Source organism: Anomaloglossus baeobatrachus, chromosome 1 (genome assembly GCF_048569485.1).
Source record: "Anomaloglossus baeobatrachus isolate aAnoBae1 chromosome 1, aAnoBae1.hap1, whole genome shotgun sequence".
In the NCBI taxonomy this organism is placed as follows: Eukaryota; Metazoa; Chordata; class Amphibia; order Anura; family Aromobatidae; genus Anomaloglossus; species Anomaloglossus baeobatrachus.
The window spans coordinates 657,157,514-657,183,614 of NC_134353.1; the positions used below are offsets into that span (position 1 = coordinate 657,157,514).

A 26,101-nucleotide genomic window follows, 5' to 3' on the forward strand; every position below is an offset into this window, starting at 1 on the left:
TGATGAGTTGCAGTCAGACAGCTGTCATTCAGCGTGGGAGCGCGTCTGACTGCAACCAATCACAGCCACCAGTGGGTGGGGGAAGCAGTGAATATGTATGAGCCTAATGAGTGGCCCGGGAAGAAGAGAGGCTGTGGGAGCAGTGTGACAGGCGCGCCGGTGAGAATGAAGTGCTTGTTTCTACCCCTTTGTGCCAGATTCTGGTCCCCATAGACTTTATATGGGGACCAGCATCTGGCCAGTTACTGGAGATCTCGAGTTAGCAGGAAATTGATCTACCAGTCCTCCGAAACACAGAGACAAAAACGCAAGAAGAATTGACATGCTGCTTTTTTTTTCTGCAATCAAAACTGCAAGGAAAAAAGAAGCAACGTGCGCACAGCCTGTTTGAATTCTCATAGACTTTGCTGGGGAAGGCAATGCATGCAGTTTTGGGAAACAAACTGCACCCAAAAACGGAGCAAAAAACGCAGTTTGCGCACAGGGCCTAAAGATGGAATTGCTGCTAGTAAACTTGCAAGACCTGTCACAGTGGCAGGTGCGTAATGTGTGGCAGATGGACAGGAGGTATGAGAATGGCCTCTGACCTGACCATATCCTTAGCTCTTCATTTTACCTGGCCTGGCATACCCTTACTCATTACTGATTGATGGACCCCTAACAGAAGTTATGAAGCACTGAACAACTGCCCTATTACATGGAATACATTACTTTGCAAGCTGCAGTCAGACACATTTGACCTACAGTACTGACCAAAAGTTTGGACACCCATTCTCTTTCAAAGAGTTTTCTTTATTTTCATGACTCTGAAAATTGTAGATTCACATTGAAGGCATCAAAACTATGAATTAACACATGTGGAATGAAAAACTTAACAAAAAAGTGTGAAACAACTGAAAATATGTCTTATATTCTACGTTCTTCAAAGTAGCCACCTTTTGCTTTGATTACTGCTTTGCACACTCTTGGCATTCTCTTGATGAACTTCAAGAGGTAGTCACCAGAAATGGTTTTCACTTCACAGGTGTGCCCTATCAGGTTTAATAAGGGGGATTTCTTGCCTTATAAATGGGATTGGGACCATCAGTTGTGTTGTGCAGAAGTCTGGTGGATACACAGCTGATAGTCCGGTGGATACACAGCTGATAGTCCTACTGAATAGACTGTTAGAATTTGTATTATGGCAAGAAAAAAGCAGCTAAGTGAAGAAAAACGAGTGGCCATCATTACTTTCAGAAATGAAGGTCAGTCAGTCCGAAAAATTGGGAAAATTTTGAAAGTGTCCCCAAGTGCAGTGGCAAAAACCATCAAACGCTACTAAGAAACTGGCTCACATGAGGACCGCCCCAGGAAAGGAAGACCAAGAGTCACCTCTGCTGCGGAGGATAAGTTTATCCGAGTCACCAGCCTCAGAAATCGCAGGTAAACAGCAGCTCAGATTAGAGACCAGGTCAATGCCACACAGAGTTCTAGCAGCAGACACATCTCTAGAACAACTGTTAAGAGGAGACTTTGTGCATAGGCCTTAATGGTAAAATAGCTGCTAGGAAACCACTGCTAAGGACAGGCAACAAGCAGAAGAGACTTGTTTGAGATAAAGAACACAAGGAATGGATATTAGACCAGTGGAAATCTGTGCTTTGGTCTGATGAATCTAAATTTGAGATCTTTGGCTAAAACCACCGTGTCTTTGTGCGATGCAGAAAAGGTGAACGGATGGACTCTACATGCCTGGTTCCCACCGTGAAGCATGGAGGAGGAGTGATGGTGTATGGGTGCTTTGCTGGTGTAACACTGTTGGGGATTTATTCAAAATTTAAGGCATACTGAACCAGCATGGCTACCACAGCATCTTGTAGCGGCATGCTTTTCTATCCGGTTTGCGTTTAGTTGGACCATCATTTATTTTTCAACAGAACAATGACCCCAAACACACCTCCAGGCTGTGTAAGGGCTATTTGACTGAGTAAGCAGGAGAGTGATGGGGTGCTACGTCTGATGACCTGGCCTCCAGTCACCAGACCTGAACCCAATCGAGATGGTTTGGGGTGAGCTGGACCGCAGAGTGAAGGCAAAAAGGGCCAACAAGTGCTAAGTATCTCTGGGAACTCCTTCAAGACTGTTGGAAGACCATTGCCGGTGACTACCTCTTGAAGCTCATCAAGAGAATGCCAAGAGTGTGCAAAGCAGTAATCAAAGCAAAAGGTGGTTACTTTGAAGAACATAGAATATAAGACATATTTTCAGTTGTTTTACATTTTTTTGTTAAGTATTTCATTCCACATGTGTTAATTCATAGTTTTGATGCCTTCAATGTGAATCTACAATTTTCAGAGTCATGAAAATAAAGAAAACTCTTTGAATGAGAAGGTGTGTCCAAGCTTTTGATCTGTACTGTATATGATGATTATGGCAGCATGTCCATCATTGAAATAGATTTATGTGATAAAATAACCACTTTAAAGGGAGAAATTTTTTTTTTTACATAGCAAAGTTTGTAATAGTGAGTTGAAAGAAAAAAACATCTACAAAGGGTACCCTTGCAACCAGGGCTGTGGAGTTGGTAAGCTAAACCTATGACTCCGACTCCTCAATTTCCCTTGCACTAACTCCGACTCCACGACTCCGACATATATTGCTTATATTTAAGTGAAAAATGTACTGTAGTACAATGTGAACATCACACATTTAATCATTTTTATGATACAATAAATCAAGATATTTAGATAGAACATATATAACATATATTTATTGGAATACAACTTTAGAACACAAAAAACTGTAATAAATTGTAAAGATGTAATACACTATGTAATATACATTACACACACACACATATATACAGTACAGACCAAAAGTTTGGACACACCTTCTCATCTCTAGAACAACTGTTAAGAGGAGACTTTGTGCAGCAGGCCTTCATGGTAAAATAGCTGCTAGGAGACCACTGCTAAGGACAGGTAACAAGCAGAAGAGACTTGTTTGGGCTAAAGAACACAAGGAATGGACATTAGACCAGTGGAAATCTGTGCTTTGGTCTGATGAGTCCAAATTTGAGATCTTTGGATCCAACCACCGTGTCTTTGTAGAAAAGGTGAACAGATGGACTCTACATGCCTGGTTCCCACCCAGGAGGATGTGTGACGGTGTGGGGGTGCTTTGCTGGTGACACTGTTGGGGATTTATTCAAAATTGAAGGCATACAGAACCAGCATGCCTACCACAGCATCTTGCAGCGACGTGCTATTCCATCTGGTTTGCGTTTAGTTGGACCATCATTTATTTTTCAACAGGACAATAACCCCAATCACACCTCCAGGCTGTGTAAGGGCTATTTGACTAAGAAGGAGAGTGATGGGGTGCTACGCCAGATGAAGAAAGAAAAATCCAGCTTCTGGAATAATTGTAAAAAACTGTGCAAAATTTTATTTAGGGACGTAAAACTAAAAAAAATGTATTTAGGGACGTTTTTTACAATTATTCTGGAAGCTGGATTTTTCTTTCTTCTATTGCACCTTTGCACTGCCAGAGTGTTATCCTTGCATGCCAGACCTCGCCTCAGTTGAGCTGGATCACCTTCTTTTTCTCGCTACGCCAGATGACCTCGTCTCCACAGTCACCAGACCTGAACCCAATCGAGATGGTTTGGGGTGAGCTGGACCGCAGAGTGAAGGCAAAAGGGCCAACAAGTGCTATGCATCTCTGGGAACTCCTTCAAGACTGTTGGAAAACCATTTCCGGTGACTACCTCTTGAAGCTCATCAAGGGAATGCCAAGAGTGTGCAAAGTAGTAATAAAAGCAAAAGGTGGCTACTTTGAAGAACCTAGAATATAAGACGTATTTTCAGTTGTTTAACACTTTTTTAAGTATTTCATTCCACATGATTTAATTCATAGTTTTTATGCCTTCAATGTGAATCTACAATTTTCTGAGTCCTGAAAATGAAGAAAACTCTTTGAATGAGAAAGTGTGTCCAAACTTTTGGTCTGTACTGTGTGTGTGTGTATATATATATATATATATATATATATATATATATACAGTTAGGTCCAGAAATATTTGGACAGTGACACAAGTTTTGTTATTTTAGCTGTTTACAAAAACATGTTCAGAAATACAATTATATATATAATATGGGTGCACACTCCCAGCTGCAATATGAGAGTTTTCACATCCAAATCGGAGAAAGGGTTTAGGAATCATAGCTCTGTTATGCATAGCCTCCTCTTTTTCAAGGGTCCAAAAGTAATTGGACAAGGGACTCTAAGGGCTGCAATTAACTCTGAAGGCGTCTCCCTCGTTATCCTGTAATCAATGAAGTAGTTAAAAGGTCTGGGGTTGATTACAGGTGTGTGGTTTTGCATTTGGAAGTTGTTGTTGTGACCAGACAACATGCGGTCTAAGGAACTCTCAATTGAGGTGAAGCAGAACATCCTGAGGCTGAAAAAAAAGAAAAAATCCATCAGAGAGATAGCAGACATGCTTGGAGTAGCAAAATCAACAGACGGGTACATTCTGAGAAAAAAGGAATTGACTGGTGAGCTTGGGAACTCAAAAAGGCCTGGGCGTCCACGGATGACAACAGTGGTGGATGATCGCCGCATACTTTCTTTGGTGAAGAAGAACCCGTTCACAACATCAACTGAAGTCCAGAACACTCTCAGTGAAGTAGGTGTATCTGTCTCTAAGTCAACAGTAAAGAGAAGACTCCATGAAAGTAAATACAAAGGGTTCACATCTAGATGCAAACCATTCATCAATTCCAAAAATAGACAGGCCAGAGTTAAATTTGCTGAAAAACACCTCATGAAGCCAGCTCAGTTCTGGAAAAGTATTCTATGGACAGATGAGACAAAGATCAACCTGTACCAGAATGATGGGAAGAAAAACGTTTGGAGAAGAAAGGGAACGGCACATGATCCAAGGCACACCACATCCTCTGTAAAACATGGTGGAGGCAACGTGATGGCATGGGCATGCATGGCTTTCAATGGCACTGGGTCACTTGTGTTTATTGATGACATAACAGCAGACAAGAGTAGCCGGATGAATTCTGAAGTGTACCGGGATATACTTTCAGCCCAGATTCAGCCAAATGCCGCAAAGTTGATCGGACGGCGCTTCATAGTACAGATGGACAATGACCCCAAGCATACAGCCAAAGCTACCCAGGAATTCATGAGTGCAAAAAAGTGGAACATTCTGCAATGGCCAAGTCAATCACCAGATCTTAACCCAATTGAGCATGCATTTCACTTGCTCAAACCAAGACTTAAGACGGAAAGACCCACAAACAAGCAAGACCTGAAGGCTGCGGCTGTAAAGGCCTGGCAAAGCATTAAGAAGGAGGAAACCCAGCGTTTGGTGATGTCCATGGGTTCCAGACTTAAGGCAGTGATTGCCTCCAAAGGATTTGCAACAAAATATTGAAAATAAAAATATTTTGTTTGGGTTTGGTTTATTTGTCCAATTACTTTTGACCTCCTAAAATGTGGAGTGTTTGTAAAGAAATGTGTACAATTCCTACAATTTCTATCAGATATTTTTGTTCAAACCTTCAAATTAAACGTTACAATCTGCACTTGAATTCTGTTGTAGAGGTTTCATTTCAAATCCAATGTGGTGGCATGCAGAGCCCAACTCGCGAAAATTGTGTCACTGTCCAAATATTTCTGGACCTAACTGTATATATCTATAAAACACTATGTAATAAACTATGTAAGTGGCAAAAAGCAGTTTTCAACAAAAACATACTAAATAACATTTGTGCAGTCTATGAATTTGTTCTAAGAAATGGAATTGCTTCCATCAGATCCTCCTTCATAGATGACCTCAAATCTGACCTAATAATTTTAAGGCTAGAGAACAATCTCTCTACACTAACTTGGTTGGAGGCAAAGCCATAACTACATGGGCAACATCTCTAACAATTTCCGGGTATAAAAGAATTGCCTCATGCACAGTCAGTTTTGATGATCGGTTGAAGTTTTCTATTTCTTTGAGAGCAAGTGAAACATTTTGCTGAAATATGGTCAATCTGCATGCTATAGGAGACAGTGAAATCTTTTTCCTTGCGGCAACGCTTTGCCTGCTCCATGTCATCCAAATACTTCTCAAAATTAAGCTCCTCATCTGATGAGGATGAAGATATGGCAGCAGTAGCACTGTCAGGACCCAAGTCCTCTTGCGCTTGGTAATCCTGTAGGCCACCTATCCTAACTGCTACCTCAGTCAGAGCTTTTTTTCCTTTTGTAAGCTGTTGATCATCAACCAGTATACGATGACTTGGGCCCACATAAACAGCTGCCAGAAGACTTTTATTTTCCAATAACTGTGTCTCACTCTGTTTCATTGAAGCAGACATGCCATCTGTGATTAAAACTCCTGTTTGAGACAGGCAAAATAGCAAGTTCTTCCACTCAGTTATGAAAATGCCAGGAGTTAAATCTTCAGCTTGTAATTTTTAGTCACGGTAAATGGGTGATTAAGCAATTCCTTCAATTCAGCCACCTGTGTCCATTGACCTTCACTTAGGGTTCACGCAATCGCTTAAACATTAAATAAGTGCTGCCCCACCGAGTGGCTTGATCGACAATTGCCCCTTTTCCAGCACGTCTTTTCAAGATGGAATCAGTTTTAGGGGTTCTGGCGGCAATAATCAATTTCCTCACTTTTCCAATCAGATTTCCAGCATGTCCTTCTTGTAGACTATCTCTTATTGCCAGCTGCAGCGTGTGCACAACACATCGCATGTAATGAATATGAAAGTGTTTTGAAGCAGCTTCAACAAGATCTAATTCTAAAGTATCATTTTGCTGTTCTTCTGTTGTAATATTTGTTTGTTCCTCAGTTACATGAACAGCACTGTGGCCTTCCATCTCACACATACTGAATCCTAAATTTTCTTCTAGCTGTTGTTCATTACTCTCATTCATCAGTTTAATTGTACTTATGTTTGAAGCATTGTCCGTTATTTTTCTAATCTGCTTTTGCTATTGAAAAGGTGATGCGTTTTTTTTTAAAAAGCTGATCTGCTTTTGCAGCTGAAAAACGTGTCCTCAAAAAACGCAGCAAAAACACTGTGTGTGAATGTTGCCTTAGATCAGGAATAGAACAGCCATTTATAGGACATTTCATAAGTTTCCCATCTTCCTGTGAAAAAATATTCAGCACATTCTGCATTGAACTCCTGTACCCAATTTATTACATATTTTAGGAGTCGGAGTCAGTCCATTTTATACCGACTCTGACTCCACCAAAATGAACACCGACTCTATGACTCAGACTCCACAGCCCTGCTTTCAACTAAGGGTCTTGTCCCGATTCACTCTTTTTTTTTTCCCTTTTACCCCATGTGTAACACAAGAAACTTTAGTAACACTACATGAGTTCAGAAGTGTGTCTTCATCATTGCAGCCAATCACTGATCTCAGCAACTTGTTCCAGCTATGTCGGATGAACCACGGAGACCTGTGATTGGCTGCAGCAATGTTGAAGTGATGTCACAGCTGCAGCCAAATAGCATAGAACATGACATGTGAAGACCATGCTCAATCTGGTTTGGGACTGTAAGGGTATGTGCACAGTCAGTGTTTGCAACGTTTTGGAAGTAGCGTGTTTTTCTTCGTCCAGAATGCTGTGTTGTACAGTACAAGCACAGTGGATGGATTTATAGAAATCTCCTGCCCACGGTGCTTCTTTTCTCTGCTCCATACACTGATATGCGGCGCGGCTTTACAAGCCGCAGCATGTAATTTTCTGCTGCTGTGGACCGAGTGTTCTCCACAGGGAGAAAAAAAGCAAAAGTTGGTAGCACCCCGAACCCTAATTGTAGGCACAGACTGCGACGTTCTCTTGCGGAGCACACTCGCATTTCCACAGGCATGCTGTGCATGCAACCTAAGAGCTTAGTTTGTAGTCTTCCACATCACTTAGCCTATGTGAAAAAAATTAATGTCAACACTTTCAAATCTAGTACTACTAATATACTAATAGTACACTAAGACATGACAGACTGAACATGAGTCAACAATGTGATGCAGCAGCAAAAAAGGCAAACACAATTGTGGAATGTATTAAGAGAAGCACAGAGTCCAGATCATGTGAAGTAATTATCACCCTCTAATCCTCTTTGGTCAGGCCTCATCTGGGAATCTGGGCACCACGTCTTAAAAAAGACCAACAAATTGGAGCAGGTTCACAGAAGAGCGAACAGAATAGTGATCGGTCTACAAACCATGTCCTATGAGGAACGGATACAGGATTTGGGAATATTTAGCTTGCAATAAATAAATAAAAAAGAGAGGAAACCTAATAGCCATCTGAAAATATCTCAAGGGCTGTCACACACTGTAAACGGATCAGCACTATTCTCATTTGCACAAGGAAAGACTAGAAGCAATGGGATGAAACTGATTGGGACGAGTCACAGATTAGATTTTAGAATAAAAACTTTTTGACAGTGAGGGTGATCACCACAAGAGGTAGTGAGTTCCCCTTTAATGGAAGTCTTAAAAAAGAGACTGGACAGACACCTGTGTGGGATGATATAGTGAATCCTGCTTTGAGCAGGGGGTTGGACCAGATGACCCTGGAGGTCCCTTCCAACTATAACATTCTATGATTCTACTGCAGATAATCTACATATACAGTAGACTAAATCCCAATTGGCATAGTGACTTGGTTTTTAGCCAAGTGTGTCCATTTTAAAACCACTCCTATGGACCTATCCCTTTAGCCCACTACGATTTGGCTTTTTAAAATAGAGCAGTAGAAATCCCAGTAGGCAGAAGGACACGGTCTTTTATCCCACTAACTCTTGTATTAAAACACTCATTGGCACCTGGTCCTTTATCCAACTAAGTCTTGTATTAAAACACTTATTGGGACCTGGTCCTTTAGCCCAGAGGTCCCCAACTCCAGTCCTCAAGGCCCACCAACAGTGCAGGTTTTTGAGATTTCCTTAGTATTGCACAGGTGTTAATGTAATTACCTGCCCAGGTGCTGGTTCCAACAGCAGTGCAATGCTAAGGAAATCCTGAAAATATGCACTGTTGGTGGGCCTTGAGGACTGGAGTTGGGGAACCCTGCTTTAGCCCACTGGAATTTAGCTTTCTCATAGAGAGCAGGCTACATCCCAGTGGGCAGAAGGACCCGATCCATTAGATCACCAAGTCTCATATTAAAACACTTGTTGGTACCTGGTCCTTTAGCCTACTAGTATTTAGCTTTCTTATGTAGAGCAGGCTAAATCCCAGTGGACAGAAGGACCTGATCCGTTAGATCACTAAATGGGGCTTTACACGCTACGATATATCTAACGAGATGTCGGCGGGGTCACGTCGTAAGTGACGCACATCCGGCCTCGTTAGTGATATCGTAGCGTGTGACAGCTATGAACGAGCAGAAATACTCACCTTCTCGTTCATCGCTGACACGTCGCTCATTTTCTAAAAATCGAACGTCCGGTTGTTCAATGTCCCCGAGGCAGCACACATCACAGTATGTGACACCCCGGGAACGATGAACACAGCTTACCTGCGTCCCGCCGGCAATGCGGAAGGAAGGAGGTCGGCGGGATGTTTACGTCCCGCTCATCTCCGCCCCTCCGCTTCTATTGGTCAGCCGCTGTGTGAAGTCGCTGTGACGCCGAACGTCCCTCCCCCTTCAGGAAGTGGATGTTCGCCGCCCACAGTCAGGTCGTTTGGAAGGTAAGTCGTGTGACGGGGGTTACTGCATTGTGCGACACAGGCAACAAATTGCCCGTGCCACACAAACGATGGGGGCGGGTGCGATCGCACAATAAATTGTAACGTGTAAAGCAGGCTTAAGTCTCGTATTAAAACACTCATTGGGACCTGGTCCTTTAGCCCACTAAGGCTTGTATTAACACACTCATTGGGACCTGGTGCTTTAGCCTATTAGGAATTAGCTTTCTTATGTAGATCAGGCTAAATCCCAGTGTTCAGAAAGACCAGGTCCATTAGATCACTAAGTCGTCTATTAAAACACTCATTGGGACCTGGTTCTTTTACCCACTAGGATTTCGCTTTCTCATAGAGAGCAGGCTAAATCCAAATGGGCAGAAGGACCTGATCCAGTAGACCACTAAGTCTTGTTTTTAAAACACTCATTAGGACCTGGTCCTTTAGTCCACTAGGAATTAGCTTTCTTATGTAGAGCAGGCTAAATCCCAGGGGGCAGAAGGACCAGGTCCATTAGCTCACTAGTCTTGCATTAAAACACTCATTGGGACCTGGTCCTTTTGCCCACTAGAATTTAGCTTTCTCATAGAGAGCTGGCTAAATCCCAGTGGGAAGAAGGATCCGATTCTTTATCCCACTACTTAGGGTCAGAAAAATATGGAAAAAAAATCCAGAAAATTGACAAGTGTTGAAAGGGTTAAAGCACTTATTGGGACCTGCATAGAAAAAATATGTGGTTGTAAAATCCAGAAAAATTACTATTAGTAAATGAAATTAGCCGGGGATGTGATCGGTGCAGTGTATTGTAGAGACGGAAAACTCGGGTATAAACAAAGCTGAAAACTAAAGATTGGTGATCAGACGCAATATCTAGTCGTGTGCGAATAAGATGACAGGGATCCGATATTTCTATATACAATAAGTGTCCTTCATCCCACTGGGATTTAGCATTCTTATACAGTGTGTCCACCGCCAATAACTTGAGAACGGCGGCAGCTATAGGCATAGACGTGGTGTCTAGGTATAGTAAAGTAGCCATGTGCTACGCAATGAAACTACCTATTGCGCCACCTGGTGGAAAACAACGGAGCTAGCATTTGTATCTCGAAAACGGAATGAGATAGAGAAAAAAAAGTGAACTACAAAATTGTAGGGCATCATCAATTCAATACGAATCGACACCTTGCATACAGAAATGCTATGATTAGAACGTGTGAAACTCATAAGGCTGCGGAGGTGAAGCTATACCTCATGGAGACCTTCCTACAAGTCATTGGGTATGGTGGCTGCATGTAGTGGCTTCCACGCTCACCTGACCTGACCCCATTGGATTTCTGTGAGGTCACATCAAACAGATGTATGCGACCCCTCCACCAACATTGCAGGACCTACGACAACGTATCATAGATGCTTGTGCAAACGAGTCACCTACCATATTGCACAATGTGCCGCAAGATACAGTATGCTGTCCAGAGTCCATATGTGCATTGCAGCTGACGGTGGCCACTTTGAGCATCAAAGTTAAATGAGTGCCATATGCGTGACCAGAATTCAATGTTTTTGGGAGGGTCATGGGTTTCATATCATAGCATTTCTGTACGCAAGGTGTCGATTCATATTGAATTGATTATGCCCTACAATTTTTTAATTCACTTCACTTTTTTTCCTATCTTGTTCTGTTTTCAAGATACAAAATGCTAACTCCGTTGTTTTCCACCAGGTGGCGCTATAGGTAGTTTCATTGCGTAGCGCATGGCTACTTTACTATATCTAGACACCACTTCTATGCCTGTAGCTGCTGCCGTTCTCAAGTTAATGGTGGTGGACAGGATATGGGTGGACACACTGTATAGACAAAGCTAAATCCCAGTGGCTACACGGCCCTGGTCCCTCTATCCACTGGGAAAAAGCCGGCTCTGTATAGAGAAAGCTAAATCCCAGTGGAAGGAGGGAACAGGTCCTTGTAGCCTCTGAAATTTCACTTTCTCTCTACAGAGCCAACTATTTCCCAGTGGGCAGAGGGACCAGGGCCGTGCAGCCACTGGGATTTAGCCACAACCTAAGTACAGTATTACACAAACGTTTCACTTTGTCTCTTGTGAGGTCATACCCATGTGACCTGGTATCCAGCTTTGTTGGCTGAGGCCCCACCCCATACCCACATGGGTATGACCTCACACAGGTTTGAATTTTTTTTTGATAACCAGCGCAGGTAAAACAGATTGCTGCACCACTCAGCTGTGTGCTTTACCTGCGCTGGTTTGGGGACCCCAAATCATTTTTATTTTATTGCCGATCCACATTTGTAAGCAGGGCAATTACCCCTATTTTGCTTCCTTTTGAAGCCCCCCTAGCCTTTAGGGCTCTTTCACATGACAGTTCCGTCTATCCTAGTCAGTTGCTTTTTTTTGCAGACCCACGGAGAGGACCATCTTTTCAATGTCTTTTATGTAGGATTGGATGGCACAAGGAAGTAAGTCCGTGTGCATCCGATCCTACAAAAAAAAAAAAAACATCGGATGCCGTATGTCCATTCCGTTATTATGGAACATGTCCTATTCTGTTCCGTAATTGTGGACCGTGGCTCAATACAAGTCAATGGGCCCTCAAAATCTCCGGAAGCTGCACGGAAGCACTTCTGTGTGACTTCCATCGTGTGCCCCTGCAGTCTGTGTCCTGCTCCCCCGCCAGCGCCGCAGCTGCTCACACTGGAGTGTCAGCAGATGCTCGCACTGCAGTGTGTCCGCATATGCCCGGACAACAATGTCAGCATATGCCCGCACTGCAGTGTCAGCAGCTGCCCAAGCAACCGCGGGGATGATGAGCGTTGGTGTTAGGAGGTTAGTAAAGTTCATTACCTGCGGTGATGAATTCCTGCACTCCTGAAGTCAGCGCTCGTCACCGACAGCCGCGTTCTCACATCACCTCTCGCGGGCGGCCCGAGACTGTGACTAGCGGTGATGTAACGGGCCGCTCGAGACGAGCAACAGCAATTGTCGTCAGAACTACCACACACATCACTGGAGCAGCAGAGTTGCTAAGATAAGCGATTGGCTGCAGCAGTGGTGCGCACTGTTCTCATGACATTACTGCCGCAGCCAAAAAAAAAAAAAAAAAAGGTGAGGACAGGATGGCGAATATTGTCAGATGGTTATTTTACACTACAGGAAACTTTAGTTTCATTAAAAAAAAAAAACCCCAAAAAAATACAAACAACTTAGCACCAAAATGTTTGACTTTTCTAAGATCCATTTTTTTGTACTTAATGTACTGTGTGAACAAGACAAAGCTGAGGTCATAATTTTATGCCTTTTAAATTTTGACAGTTACAATGAAACGTTGTCCATTAAAAGAGTCAAAAAAGCATGTGTGAATACCACCTAGCAAGAATGGCGACTGCACAGCATTAAATACAGAACTGTTTATTAGAAGATTTACAATGAGTAGGTGGGGAGTTTTCTGCCCATTGTGATTTCATCAATCCATAGCAGCAACGCAAAGATGACATTGTAGATTCTATTAACAAAAACGTATTCAAGAAGTCACAGAGTGGGCGAGACTTGTCCCGTACACAATCTAATGCTGGTCGGCCAATTTCAAGGTCACTGTGAAAAATCCACTGTATAAGATTTGGGCAGACGTTCTGGCCTCTTGAATGCTTTTACTCTTCATTTTGTTCATATTGGTGCTTGATGTGTTTCCACATTTTCTAGAAATACAAAGAAAGATTAACTGAATTGATGCAGAACATAGCTGGCATATTACACTAGATGTTAGAATACGAACTGTATACGTTATTATATAGTGCTTAGACCTGATGAGACTGGTGTAGTTATTTTTTTTTTAAAAGCTATGCGAGATTGGCAGTATAATCCTGAATTAGAGTATTTTAGGCGTTCAGTTCTAACTGGACCAAACATTTAATTTAAAGGGGTAGAGACCTAAAATAAAACATAGCAGGCCCTCCCTGAGGCCAGCTCCCTTCTGTCCCTTTGTTGGCAGCGTTACATAACTGCTGCAGCTAATCACTGGGCTCAGCAGCGGTGCCTAAGTAGACGTCAAGAGCTGCGGAGCTTAATGATTGGCTACAGCAGGGAAGCGCACGGTCAGTGATAGCTTATTTTTTGTGCCCTGAGCTGTTTTTCGGAAAATGGCAGCAAAAGAAGCTTTTTTTATTTTTAAAAGTCTGAATTTTTTTTACCAAGTTAAAAACAAAACTATACATGTTTGTACACAAACTCGTACTGACCTAAGGAAAAGTATTAAGATGAGTTTTTCTGGCCAAGAGAAACATAAAGGATGCAGAAATGTCTGCACCAAATACTTAAGGTGCACACACAGCCTGATAAGGGGGGAAATAAACATACCATGTGTACCCGGCCACACAGCACCAGCATGGTGGGGCAGGTGTGCTTACTTCCCGAGGCACAGGGGGCGCTCTCCTTCCAATGTCAGGACGTTTGTCCTTGACCTGTCATTGGTCGGTTCCTGCAGTAGCAGCCCCCACATAGGTACCCGCTGTACGGCTGACCCCTCCGTGCCCTTGGACCAGTCACCCTGTGCCCTTACCCCTCGGTTGAGGTGCTCGAACAAAGCGTCAGCTCCTTGGTCAAAAGCCCGCTCAAACAGCACCACCCCGAGCACGATGCTGAGGGTGAACGTGGAGGTGCGGCGGAAGACGGAGCGGTACACGGTGTTCAGCAGAGACATGGCGACAGCGGAGCTGCTCGAATGGAGGTGTTACGGCCGGTGACGTCACGTGATAAGCTTCCTGCAAAGAGAGCCTCGCACAGTGACGTGTATAAAAGGCGACAACATCCTGTCACATGACGAGTTTGGGTTAACGCGTTCTGTGCCGTAGAGAAGTAGCACTATTTTCACATGAACAACACGAACATGAAAATGCTTACGAGAAAATAGGACGGAACGAGGAGCCGTGCCCGGTGCTGAGGGCGGGGCGCAGCCGGGACCATGGGCCGCCGCTACTTCTGTGACTACTGTGACCGCTCCTTTCACGACAATCTCCACAACCGCAAGAAACACCTGAACGGCGTGCAGCACCAGAGGAGCAAGAAGGGCTGGTACGATCTGTTCCGAGGTGAGGGCGCCATTACCGTGATATGCGCTACCCGACACTGAGGGAGGCAGTGTCACTGTGAGAACATCCCCCGCCTTGTGTCTATAGGATTCGCCATGGGAGCCCTGCGAGAGCAGCACTGAGGGAGCACCATGGATCTGGTTATGCCTCTGGGCCTGCTGCTATAAATGACTGCTTTCATAGCCTAGTTCAGGAACCTCTGTGCTATGCTGCCCCGCGCTGCGCCCCCTCTCCGCTCCCCGCGCTGCGCCGCCCCCTCTCCGCTCCCCGCGCTGCGCCGCCCCCTCTCCGCTCCCCGCGCTGTGCCGCCCCCTCTCCGCTCCCCGCGCTGTGCCGCCCCCTCTCCGCTCCCCGCGCTGCGCCGCCCCCTCTCCGCTCCCCGCGCTGCGCCGCCCCCTCTCCGCTCCCCGCGCTGCGCCGCCCCCTCTCCGCTCCCTGCGCTGCGCCGCCCCCTCTCCGCTCCCCGCGCTGCGCTGCCCCCTCTCCGCTCCCCGCGCTGGTTCGCTCTGCTCCCCGCTCTGCTTCCCGCGCTGTGGCGCTCCGCTGTGGCGCTCCGCTGTGCCTCCCCGCGCTGTGGCGCTCCGCTGTGCCTCCCCGCGCTGTGGCGCCCATTGTCCACAGACTGCTGCGCCAGAGCGCATGATAGTTGGGATGTTGGCCCCCACAGATCTGAGGTTGATGACCTTCCCTAAGGAGAGCTTAGAGATATCAGTACCCAGATATCCTCTGTAGGCTCAGTTCACCAGTGAATATAAAAAAAAATCATGTATTTTTCATCCAGGAAATTTTATTTTTTTTTTTTTTTTATTTGTGTTTGTGATCCAGCTGTGTGCACATACAGTGGGGAAAAAAGTATTTAGTCAGCCACCAATTGTGCAAGTTCTCCCATTTTAAAAAGATCAGAGAGGCCTGTAATTGACATCATAGGTAGACCACAACTATGAGAGATAAAATGAGAAAACAAATCCAGAAAATCACACTGTCTGATTTTTGCAGGATTTTTTTTTTGCACATTATGGTGGAAAATAAGTATTTAGTCATCGAAAAACATGCAAGATTTCTGGCTCACAGACCTGTAACTTCGTCTTTAAGAGGCTCCTCTGTCCTCCACTCATTACCTGTAGTAATGACACCTGTTTGAACTTATCAGTATAAAAGACACCTGTCCACAACCTCAAACAGTCACACTCCAAACTCCACTATGGTCAAGACCGAAGAGGTGTCAAAGGACACCAGAATCAAAATTGTAGCCCTGCACGAGGCTGGGAAGACGGAATCTGCAATAGGCAAGCAGCTTGGTGTGATAAAATCAACTGTGTGAGCAATAATAAGAAAATGGAAGACATACAAGACCACTGATAATCTCCCTCGATCTGAGGCTTCACGCAAGATCTCATCCCGTGGGGTGAAAATGATCACAAGAACAGTGAACAGAAATCCCAGAACCACATGGGGGGCCCTAGTGAATGACCTGCATAGAGCTGGGACCACCATAGCAAAGGCTACCATCAGTAACACACTAAGTCGTCAGGGACTCAGATCCTGCAGTGCCAGACGTGTTCCCCTGTTTAAGCCAGTATATGTCTGGACCCGTCTGAAGTTTGCTAGAGATCATTTGGATTATCCAGAAGAGTACTGGGAGAATGTCAAATGGTCTGATGAAAGCAAAGTAGAACTGTGTGGTAGAAACACAAATCATGACAGAATGCTGAGTTGCATCCAAAGAACACCATACATACTGTGAAGCATGGGGGTGGCAACATCATGCTTTGGAGCTGTTTCTCTGCAAATGGACCAGGGAGACTGATCCGTGTACATGAAAGAATGAATGGGGCCATGTATCGTGAGATTTTGAGTGCATACCTCCTTCCATCAGCAAGGGCATTGAAGATGAATCGTGGCTGGGTCTTTCCGCATGATAATGATCCCAAGCCCAAGCATATGAAGGTCCTTGAGTGGCCTAGCCAGTCTCCAGATCTCAACCCCATAGAAAACCTTTGGAGGGAGTTGAAAGTCCATGTTGCCCAGTGACAGGCGCAAAACATCACTGCTCTAGAGGAGATCTGCATGGAGGAATGGGCCAACATACCACAAACAGTGTGTGCCAATCTTATGAAGACTTACAGAAAATGTTTGACCTCTGTCATTGCCAACAAAGGATATATAACAACAAAATATTGAGATGAACTTTTGTTATTGACGAAATACTTATTTTCCACCATAATTTGCAAAAAAAAAAATCTGCCAAATCAGACAAGGTGATTTTCTGGATTTGTTTTCTCATTTAGTCTCTCATAGTTGTGGTCTACCTATGATGTAAATTATAGGCCTCTGACATCTTTATAAGTGGAATAACTTGCACAATATGTGACAGCGCCATTTATAGCGGCATCGGCGGTAAATATTTACTTACTGGCCGATACCGGAAGTTACGTAACTTCCGGTGGTTGTCATGGTAGCACATGGCTGACATGAATTACTTTCGGTTTCACTCGGCCCGGAGCCGAGTGAAGCAGAAAATGAGCATACAGTTAGGTCCAGAAATATTTGGACAGTGACACAAGTTTGTTATTTTAGCTGTTTACAAAAACATGTTCAGAAATATATATATATATATATATATATATATATATATATATATATATATATATATATATATATATATATATATATATATATATATATATATATATATATATATATATATATATATATATATGGGCTGAAAGTGCACACTCCCAGCTGCAATATGAGAGTTTTCACATCCAAATCGGAGAAAGGGTTTAGGAATCATAGCTCTGTAATGCATAGCCTCCTCTTTTTCAAGGGACCAAAAGTAATTGGACAAGGGACTCTAAGGGCTGCAATTAACTCTGAAGGCGTCTCCCTCGTTAACCTGTAATCAATGAAGTAGTTAAAAGGTCTGGGGTTGATTACAGGTGTGTGGTTTTGCATTTGGCAGCTGTTGCTGTGACCAGACAACATGCGGTCTAAGGAACTCTCAATTGAGGTGAAGCAGAACATCCTGAGGCTGAAAAAAAAAGAAAAAATCCATCAGGGAGATAGCAGACATGCTTGGAGTAGCAAAATCAACAGTCGGGTACATTCTGAGAAAAAAGGAATTGACTGGTGAGCTTGGGAACTCAAAAAGGCCTGGACGTCCACGGATGACGACAGTGGTGGATGATCGCCGCATACTTTCTTTGGTGAAGAAGAACCCATTCACAACATCAACTGAAGTCCAGAACACTCTCAGTGAAGTAGGTGTATCTGTCTCTAAGTCAACAGTAAAGAGAAGACTCCATGAAAGTAAATACAAAGGGTTCACATCTAGATGCAAACCATTCATCAATTCCAAAAATAGACAGGCCAGAGTTAAATTTGCTGAAAAACACCTCATGAAGCCAGCTCAGTTCTGGAAAAGTATTCTATGGACAGATGAGACAAAGATCAACCTGTACCAGAATAATGGGAAGAAAAAAGTTTGGAGAAGAAAGGGAACGGCACATGATCCAAGGCACACCACATCCTCTGTAAAACATGGTGGAGGCAACGTGATGGCATGGGCATGCATGGCTTTCAATGGCACTGGGTCACTTGTGTTTATTGATGACATAACAGCAGACAAGAGTAGCCGGATGAATTCTGAAGTGTACCGGGATATACATTCAGCCCAGATTCAGCCAAATGCCGCAAAGTTGATCGGACGGCGCTTCATAGTACAGATGGACAATGACCCCAAGCATACAGCCAAAGCTACCCAGGAGTTCATGAGTGCAAAAAAGTGGAACATTCTGCAATGGCCAAGTCAATCACCAGATCTTAACCCAATTGAGCATGCATTTCGCTTGCTCAAATCCAGACTTAAGACGGAAAGACCCACAAACAAGCAAGACCTGAAGGCTGCGGCTGTAAAGGCCTGACAAAGCATTAAGAAGGAGGAAACCCAGCGTTTGGTGATGTCCATGGGTTCCAGACTTAAGGCAGTGATTGCCTCCAAAGGATTCGCAACAAAATATTGAAAATAAAAATATTTTGTTTGGGTTTGGTTTATTTGTCCAATTACTTTTGACCTCCTAAAATGTGGAGTGTTTGTAAAGAAATGTGTACAATTCCTACAATTTCTATCAGATATTTTTGTTCAAACCTTCAAATTAAACGTTGCAATCTGCACTTGAATTCTGTTGTAGAGGTTTCATTTCAAATCCAATGTGGTGGCATGCAGAGCCCAACTCGCGAAAATTGTGTCACTGTCCAAATATTTCTGGACCTAACTGTATCTGCTGTTTACAGCTGTATAGCTGTGATCAGCAGATGTGGCAGAGTGATCGGATTGTTGATCCATATAGCCCCCAAGGGGAACTAGTAAAATAAAAAAGTAAAAAAAAAAAAAAATTTTTAAAAAAACCCCAAAAACCTAAAAGTTCAAATTACCCCCCTTTTTCGCCCCATTGAAAATTAAAGGGATAAAAAAATATACACACATTTGGTATTGCTGCATTCAGAAATGCCCGATCTATCAAAATATAAAATCAATTAATCTGATCAGTAAACAGCGTAGCGGCAAAAAATTCCAAACGCCAAAATTAAGTTTTTTGGTCGCCAAAAATTTTGCACAAAATGCAATAACAGGTGATAAAAACGTAGCATCTGCGCAAAAATGGTATCATTAAAACGTCAGCTCGAGACGCAAAAAATAAGCTATCAGAGTCATAGATCCCGAAAAATGAGAACACTATGGTTCACAGAATATGGCGTAAACGTGTGCCACTTTTTTCGGATAAGCTTCCGATTTTATTTTTTTTTTTTATTTTCCCTCTTATATAAAATTAAACCTATACATGTTTGGGGTCTTAACTCGCACTGACCCGAGGCATCACAGCCACACATCAGTTTTACCATTATAGTGAACACAGTGAATAAAATATCTCAAAAACAATAGTGCTATCGCATTTTCTTTGCAATTTTTCTGCATTTGGAAATTTTTTGCCGTTTTCCAGTACACTATATGGTAACACTTCTGGTTTATGCATAGAGTGAAACCATATTTCTCTCTTGCAATGTAAGTCTCTGGAGGCATAGATAGATGAAAACATACATTGTAAAAGCCGCTTCAGAGTCGCACAGCGTGACCTGAAGAGCGGTGCGGTCACTGAGAAGAGGAGCAGATCAGTCCTGGATCCTGGAGAAGGAAGCCGTAGGTGGGTTTATTAAATTAATACATTCACCCTGCACTACATACACACATACATGTTTAAAAACCAATCTTCATTAGAGGACTTGTTTAAAGGTGTGATCACTTAAACTTATTACTTACCCTGAGGATAGGTGATAACTTGTTAGTTGGTGAGAGTCCGACCTCTCTAATCTGCATTGATTAACAGGGAACTGAATGAAGCAGCAGTGCATATGCTCCGTCGCTTCATTAATTTATTCTCTATGGGGCTATGCGTAACGTTTCCTAATGGCTCTATAGTGAATGAATAACTGGGATAAAAGTTCCCATGTTTGGGAATAAAAAAAACCCAGAAACACTATCCTGGGTCTTATATATGTCAACAAGGCTCACCTTTAAAAGTGCAAGGCTACCATATTGTAGAAATGTCCCAGAAGTGCCCAAAAGGTAAGAGCTACTGCTGTTTGCTGACTGTCTCTGCCACTTTACTTTCCCACTAATACTTTCATAATGCTTACTTATGCCCTAACAGTCATTGCTCCACTTATCCTAACGGCTGCCGGCTTTTCAGAGCGATCACCTGATATAGAGAGAGAGAGAACGATCAGCTCATCGCTCTGAAAAGCTGGCAGCCGGGCGATCAGACTGAATCGGCTGGAATATCAGGTCACACGTAGCTGGGCACAGGAGGCGGGGGAGGGAGACTACGGAGTGTGTGGGAGGGGGCAAGTACTCATCACACTATACCTGCCCACTAAGCAGCAGGGCAGCAACATGCTGTTCACTGATTTGCATGTCAACATGGTCCTGTCCCTGTTGACCTGAAATGACTGAAAGCAGCAAAATTGCGGCAGGAGCGGTCACATGACCGCTCTGAGCTGGGGGGAGAGGGGCTAACAGCAGGGCAGGTAAGTAGTCACTATCTACTTACCTACCCCAATGGAGCCCAATTAGGAAATAATAATAAAAAAAAAAGAAAAAAAAAGCAAAATAAGCCGGATAACCTCTTTTTAAGTACATTCTGAACCCAGCCCTGCTCTCTACCAGAACTCCTCTCAGATAAGTGGTCTTGTTTCTCTGCTTATTGCTTTCACTTTTTTGTTGTTTTTTTTTTCTGCTTTGATACTATGCTTGATTCCTATTTTGTCTGTGTGGAGTTCTTGGTGGAATTGGATCATTCCATGCTGGTTGTGTCTGTATACTTAGCTCCATGATTCTGCAATGTGTTTTGTCATGCTTGCTATTAATTCAGTCCCTCATCTATATTAGTGTTTTTTGGATTCCAGTAACAGTGTGATGATATAGTGGGGGAGAGGTCATGTGACCTCAGGGTTTTTTCCATATCAGGCGTGCTGACATTTATTAGGGTTTTTACGGCTACAGACAGTTGCTCCTTCCTATTCTTTCCTATAAAGATAGTTTGGGCTTCACCTTTGCTGAATTTGTTTTATCTAGCTTTGTATTGTGTTTTCCTATATCACCGTAGTCTTTACATGTGGGGGGCTATCTATTCTTTGGGGATTGCTCTGAGGCGGTTTAGCTTTTCTAATATTTCGCTCTGTAAGAATATTTAGTTCTCCGGCTGTGTCGAGACGACTAGGTCATCGTAGGCTCGTCCCACGGCTACTTCTAGTTGCGTGTCTGGATTAGGTCTGTAGTCAGTTAAGGTTCCAGCCACTCTGTTACCTTTTTGGGTTTCTGCATTTTTTTTTTTTTTTTTGATGCTCCTCGGTTCCTGAATCATAACAGGCTTCCTTCTGGAATGACAGCCATGCAGACCAGTTTGTTGCAGTGTGCGGCGTATGGTCTGAGCACTGACAGGCTGATACCTTCTTCCCCACTCCTGTAATCTCTGCAGCAGTGCTGACAGCAGTCATACTTATATCCAGAGATTGTCTCTTCAAAATAGAACACTGAACATGTGCACTCAACCTTTTTGTAGTTGACCATGGTGAGGCCTGTTCTAAGTGGAACCTGTCTTGTTAAACCGCTGGATGGTCTTGGCCACCGTACTCTGCAGCTCAGTTTCAAGGTGTTGGCAATCTTTCTAGTCTCCCCACCCCCTTCTTTGTGTGTTGAGTTATTTAGAGGGCACCAAATTTACACTGTTATACAAACTGTACACTGACTACTTTACATTGTATCAAAGTGTCATATCTTCAATGCTGTTCCTTCAAAGGATATAATGAAATATTTACAAAAATGAGGTGTGTACTCCCTTTTGTGATTTACTGTATGTTGCGTAGAGAAATTACAACTTTTCAATGCTTTTATGCCGGCTTCTTGGAATGAAAGCTTTTGATGAATCAGACCCTATGTGTTTTAGAATGGCCGAGTCAGGCGATGTGGTGGCATGATCTGCACGTAAAGCATCCCAGAAATATTGATAAACTCAAACATTTGCAGAGAGGAATGGGCTAAAATTGTTCCTCACCATTCTGCAAATCTTCCCCCTTTAAAGGGGGTTTGCAGGTTGTTCTGGCTTCTGCCTGCACTGATGTACTCGTGCTCTAGGTAAGGCCTGAGCGCTGCAACTGTGTTCTTTATGTAGATGGTGTTCATCTGTGATTATGGCTTGGATAATAATCGGGCCACATTTTATCAATAAATGAAGCAAAAATATCAATATTTTCCAAGTGTTCACTTTTTTTTTTTTTTTTTGCAGTTGTATATTAATAGCTAATTTACAGTAAGAATTGTATATCTACACTGCATTTTTGTATTTAATTGTGGAGCCTTCTTACCTTTTTGAATTATTATTCTCTATATTAGATGCTACACAGATCCTTGCAGAAGAGGAATCGAAGAAACTGTGCAGACGCTTTCTTCAGACAGGTGGGTATTGATTATAAAACTTGATGTAAAGGTGCAAGAATGATGCTAAACTATCGTTTGTAAAGCCGATATGTAAGTGATCCTTGTAAACGTGAAGATGAAATGTAACCCTCTTTTGTATAAACACGACGGAGATGACAGCAGCGACCTACCTTTTATAGCTCTTAACAAAAGCAGGTCTGTCACCAGATGTTACAGTACAAACCGCATACACCAGGATAGGAACACATGGTGTTTAGGGCCACTGGTATACGACCAACAGTGGCTATAGTCGGGGTGGATGCTTAGACACCCTTCCATCATAGGGGTACATTGTTTAAAATTGGACACCGCACAGAGTATTTTGGCTTTTTTTTTTTTTTTTGTTACTGTTGTATCTTGGGTCTATGTATATTGGAAAACACAATCTTTCTTATACATCAGTGTTAAACAGTATTCGAATGCTTGCTGGGCAGAGAGTGGCCAAAAAAACCCAGCACACTTGTGGCCTCCAGCTGGTGAATAGGGGTCTTTGGAAATTTGTAAAGTACTTGTTGGGAAATCTACCAGCTCATCAAAATGGTAGTGTAATCCTTTTATTTTCTGCCTGATACAATATACAATTAGGGTATGTGCCCATGATCCCGAAATGCTGCGTTCCAGACAGTGTCTTCCCCTCCCGTGAATGTTCTCCGCAGAAGAATGCAGTGTCCGTGCACTTGGTCAAGGTTCTGGGCGCAGTGGACTTTCACTGTGTTCTCCCTGCTGAGAACACTCGCGTCTCCACAAAAGGAGGAAAAAAAATTTATGATTTTTTTTTTTTTTTTTAAGTGTACATCTTCTGTTGTTAGCGTTCCTTGTTTTAAGCTTTTTACTCCTCCATTTTTCAGGTCTTTGTGACTTTGGTCCTTCCTGCCATTTTTCACATTTGACAGCACAAGACCTGGATGTTCTGAAATCTCATGCTGAAGGTGAGAATAGTATCAGTCTGTAGCTTAAATTTGTAACGTCTAAAACTGGCCATACTCTTGTGTATTCACATGCACATACCTTTTCAGCGACGTCACTGTGACCGCCAAACAATCCCTCCTTCAAGGGGGAGGTGAGTTCGGCGTCACTAAGCGGCCGCCCAATAGCAGAGGAGGGGCAAAGATGAGCGGCCGGAACATGCCGCCCACCTCCTTCCTTCCTCATTGCCGGTGGACGCAGGTAAGGAGATGTTCGTCGTTCCTGCGGCGTCACACATAGCGATGTATGATACCGCAGGAACGACGAACAACCAGCGGCATGCCCCACCAACGATATTATGAAAAGGAGCAACGTATCAACGATTCTTGACGTTTTTGCATTCGTCGCTCCTAGGTGTCACACCCTGCAATGTCACTAACGGCGCCGGTTGTGCGTCACTAACGACGTGACCCCCGACGATATATCGTTAGCGATGTCGCAACGTGTAAAGCACCCTTAAGTGTCAGTTAAGGCTATGGAGGGAAAGTGATCTTTGTTGTGTTTTTTTTTTTTTTGTTTTGTTTTTTCTTCCCCCTAATGTCTCCCCTTCTATTAGTCAGAAAAAAAGGATGTAAAACTTTTCTTGATTTATTTATTTATTTTTTTTTTTTTTAAAGGGAACCTGTCACCCTGTTTATTGCCTATAAGCTGTAGCCACCACCACCAGTGGGCTCTTATACACAGCATTCTAACATCCTATATATAAGAGCCCAGGCCGCTGTGTAGAACGTAAAAATCACTTTATAATACTTACCTAATCGGTCGGTGCGGAGCAGACTGATCAGATGGGATCACCGTTCTCTGGGTCCGGCGCCTCCTCTCTCAGCCATCTTTGTCCTTCTTCTGAGGCCTGGGTGCATGACGCGTCCTACCTCATGCACACTCGCCGGCACTGAGGTCCTTTACAGACACACTTTGATCTGCCCTGAGTAGGGCAGATCAAAGTATTGAGGTGCTCATGCACAGAACCTCAATGCCGGCGCATGTGTATGATGTAGGACGCGTCGTGCACCCAGGCTTCAGAAGGAGGACAAAGATGGCCGAATGAGGAGGCTCTGGACTCAGAGAACGGAGACGCCCATATGCCTGGCCTGCACCACAACGACCATTTAGATGAGTATTATAAAGTGTTTTTTTACGTTCTACACAGCGGCCTGGGCTCTTATATACAGCATGTTAGAATGTTTTATATAAGAGCCCACTGGTGGTGGCCGCAGCTTGTAGGCCCCAAATCTGCTGACAGGTTCCCTTTTAAATGCGTGATCTACTTCAACTACAGCAACAAGGAGTGAGCGCTAAACCCCAACTGCAGCTAGAATGTTAAAGGGGTGGTTCACTACTCTGCAGTAGTAGCCACATCACTGTAAAACTGATAGGGGAGGCTTTTTACAAGTACCTTGTTCAGCCAATTCTGCCTGTGAGCGGTTCTATTACAGACCTCTCATCCTCGTGAAGTGACCCCCGGGCTCCATGACCTCTGAGACTGTCAACCTTTAGGTGACCTGACGTCACCCAGGTGGCCCCAGTCTTCTGAGTGACTGGGTTGTGGGCAGTGTTTCACTGCTCATCATAGCCCAGCGTCACAGCGCAGCATGTCACGCATGCTCTCCTAAACTGCAGGGCGCCCCAAGCAGGAGTGATGCTGGGCTGTGATGAGTGGTGAGACTCTGCCCACAGCCTGGTCACTCGTGGAGACTGGGGCTGCCATGGTGATGTCACGTCAAATTCCAGTTAACCTGACCTCACTAGATCTCAGGTGTAACGGAGCCCGGGGGTCACTTCATGGAGATGAGCGGACCGCAATAGTGCCGCTCAGAGGTAGAATTGGCTGAACAAGGTATTTAGAAAAAGCCTTCCTCATCAGTTTTACAGAGGTGGCCACTATTGCAGAGTAGTGAACCCGTCTTTTTAAGGCAAGGGGAATCTGTCAGCAGGTTTTTGCTATGTAAGGCTAAGTTCACATGTCTTGTAGTCATCGGTTATTATAGCTCCGTTAGAGATCAGTTTGCAAAAAAGTTGTGTAAACACAGCTTTTTTTTTTTTTTTTTCGTCTGTTAAATAACAGATGTTGGCTGGATTCGTTCTTACGATGGGAGTCTATGAAGAACAGATCCATTACCGGATTGCTATTTATCGTCCATTTGTAACAGATCAGTTAAGAAAACAATGGCTCTGTTACAAATGCAAGTACAATAGATGGTTAAATAGCAATCCGTTAAACGATCCATTTTCCATAGACTCCCATGGTAACAAAAAAAAAAAATGATCCTGCAGAAATCTGTTTCCCAACGGATGACTAG

At 43.6% G+C, this 26,101-nt stretch overlaps 2 protein-coding genes across 3 annotated transcripts in view; one reads left to right on the plus strand and one right to left on the minus strand.

Annotated features, from left to right (window-relative positions):
* Positions 1-13,111: 13,111 nt before the first annotated feature.
* Positions 13,112-14,494, minus strand: UQCR10 (ubiquinol-cytochrome c reductase, complex III subunit X). Its single transcript, XM_075319970.1, has 2 exons — positions 14,275-14,494; positions 13,112-13,414 (listed from the first exon to the last, which is right to left on the minus strand). Exons 1-2 carry the CDS (start codon positions 14,413-14,415, stop codon positions 13,367-13,369), a joined length of 189 nt encoding a protein of 62 aa, XP_075176085.1. The 5' UTR covers positions 14,416-14,494; the 3' UTR covers positions 13,112-13,366.
* Positions 14,495-14,500: 6 nt separating this feature from the next.
* ZMAT5 (zinc finger matrin-type 5) overlaps positions 14,501-26,101 on the plus strand; it is a 32,308-nt gene continuing 20,707 nt past the window's right edge. Inside the window, exons 1-3 of one of the 2 annotated variants that reach the window (XM_075319969.1) lie at positions 14,501-14,803; positions 22,752-22,814; positions 23,684-23,764. In XM_075319969.1, the coding sequence (XP_075176084.1) occupies positions 14,677-14,803; positions 22,752-22,814; positions 23,684-23,764 (271 nt within the window). In that variant the 5' untranslated portion in view covers positions 14,501-14,676. The remainder of the gene's footprint in view (positions 14,804-22,751; positions 22,815-23,683; positions 23,765-26,101) is intronic. The other variant, XM_075319968.1, reaches the window with a different exon arrangement.

Excerpts from the sequence above, each read along its gene's own strand:
- UQCR10 (XM_075319970.1), bottom strand. The coding sequence starts at position 14,415 with ATGTCTCTGCTGAACACCGTGTACCGCTCCGTCTTCCGCCGCACCTCC. Across the intron at positions 13,415-14,274 it reads TCGAGCACCTCAACCGAGGG|AAAATGTGGAAACACATCAA; the intron begins GTAAGGGCACAG and ends TTGTATTTCTAG.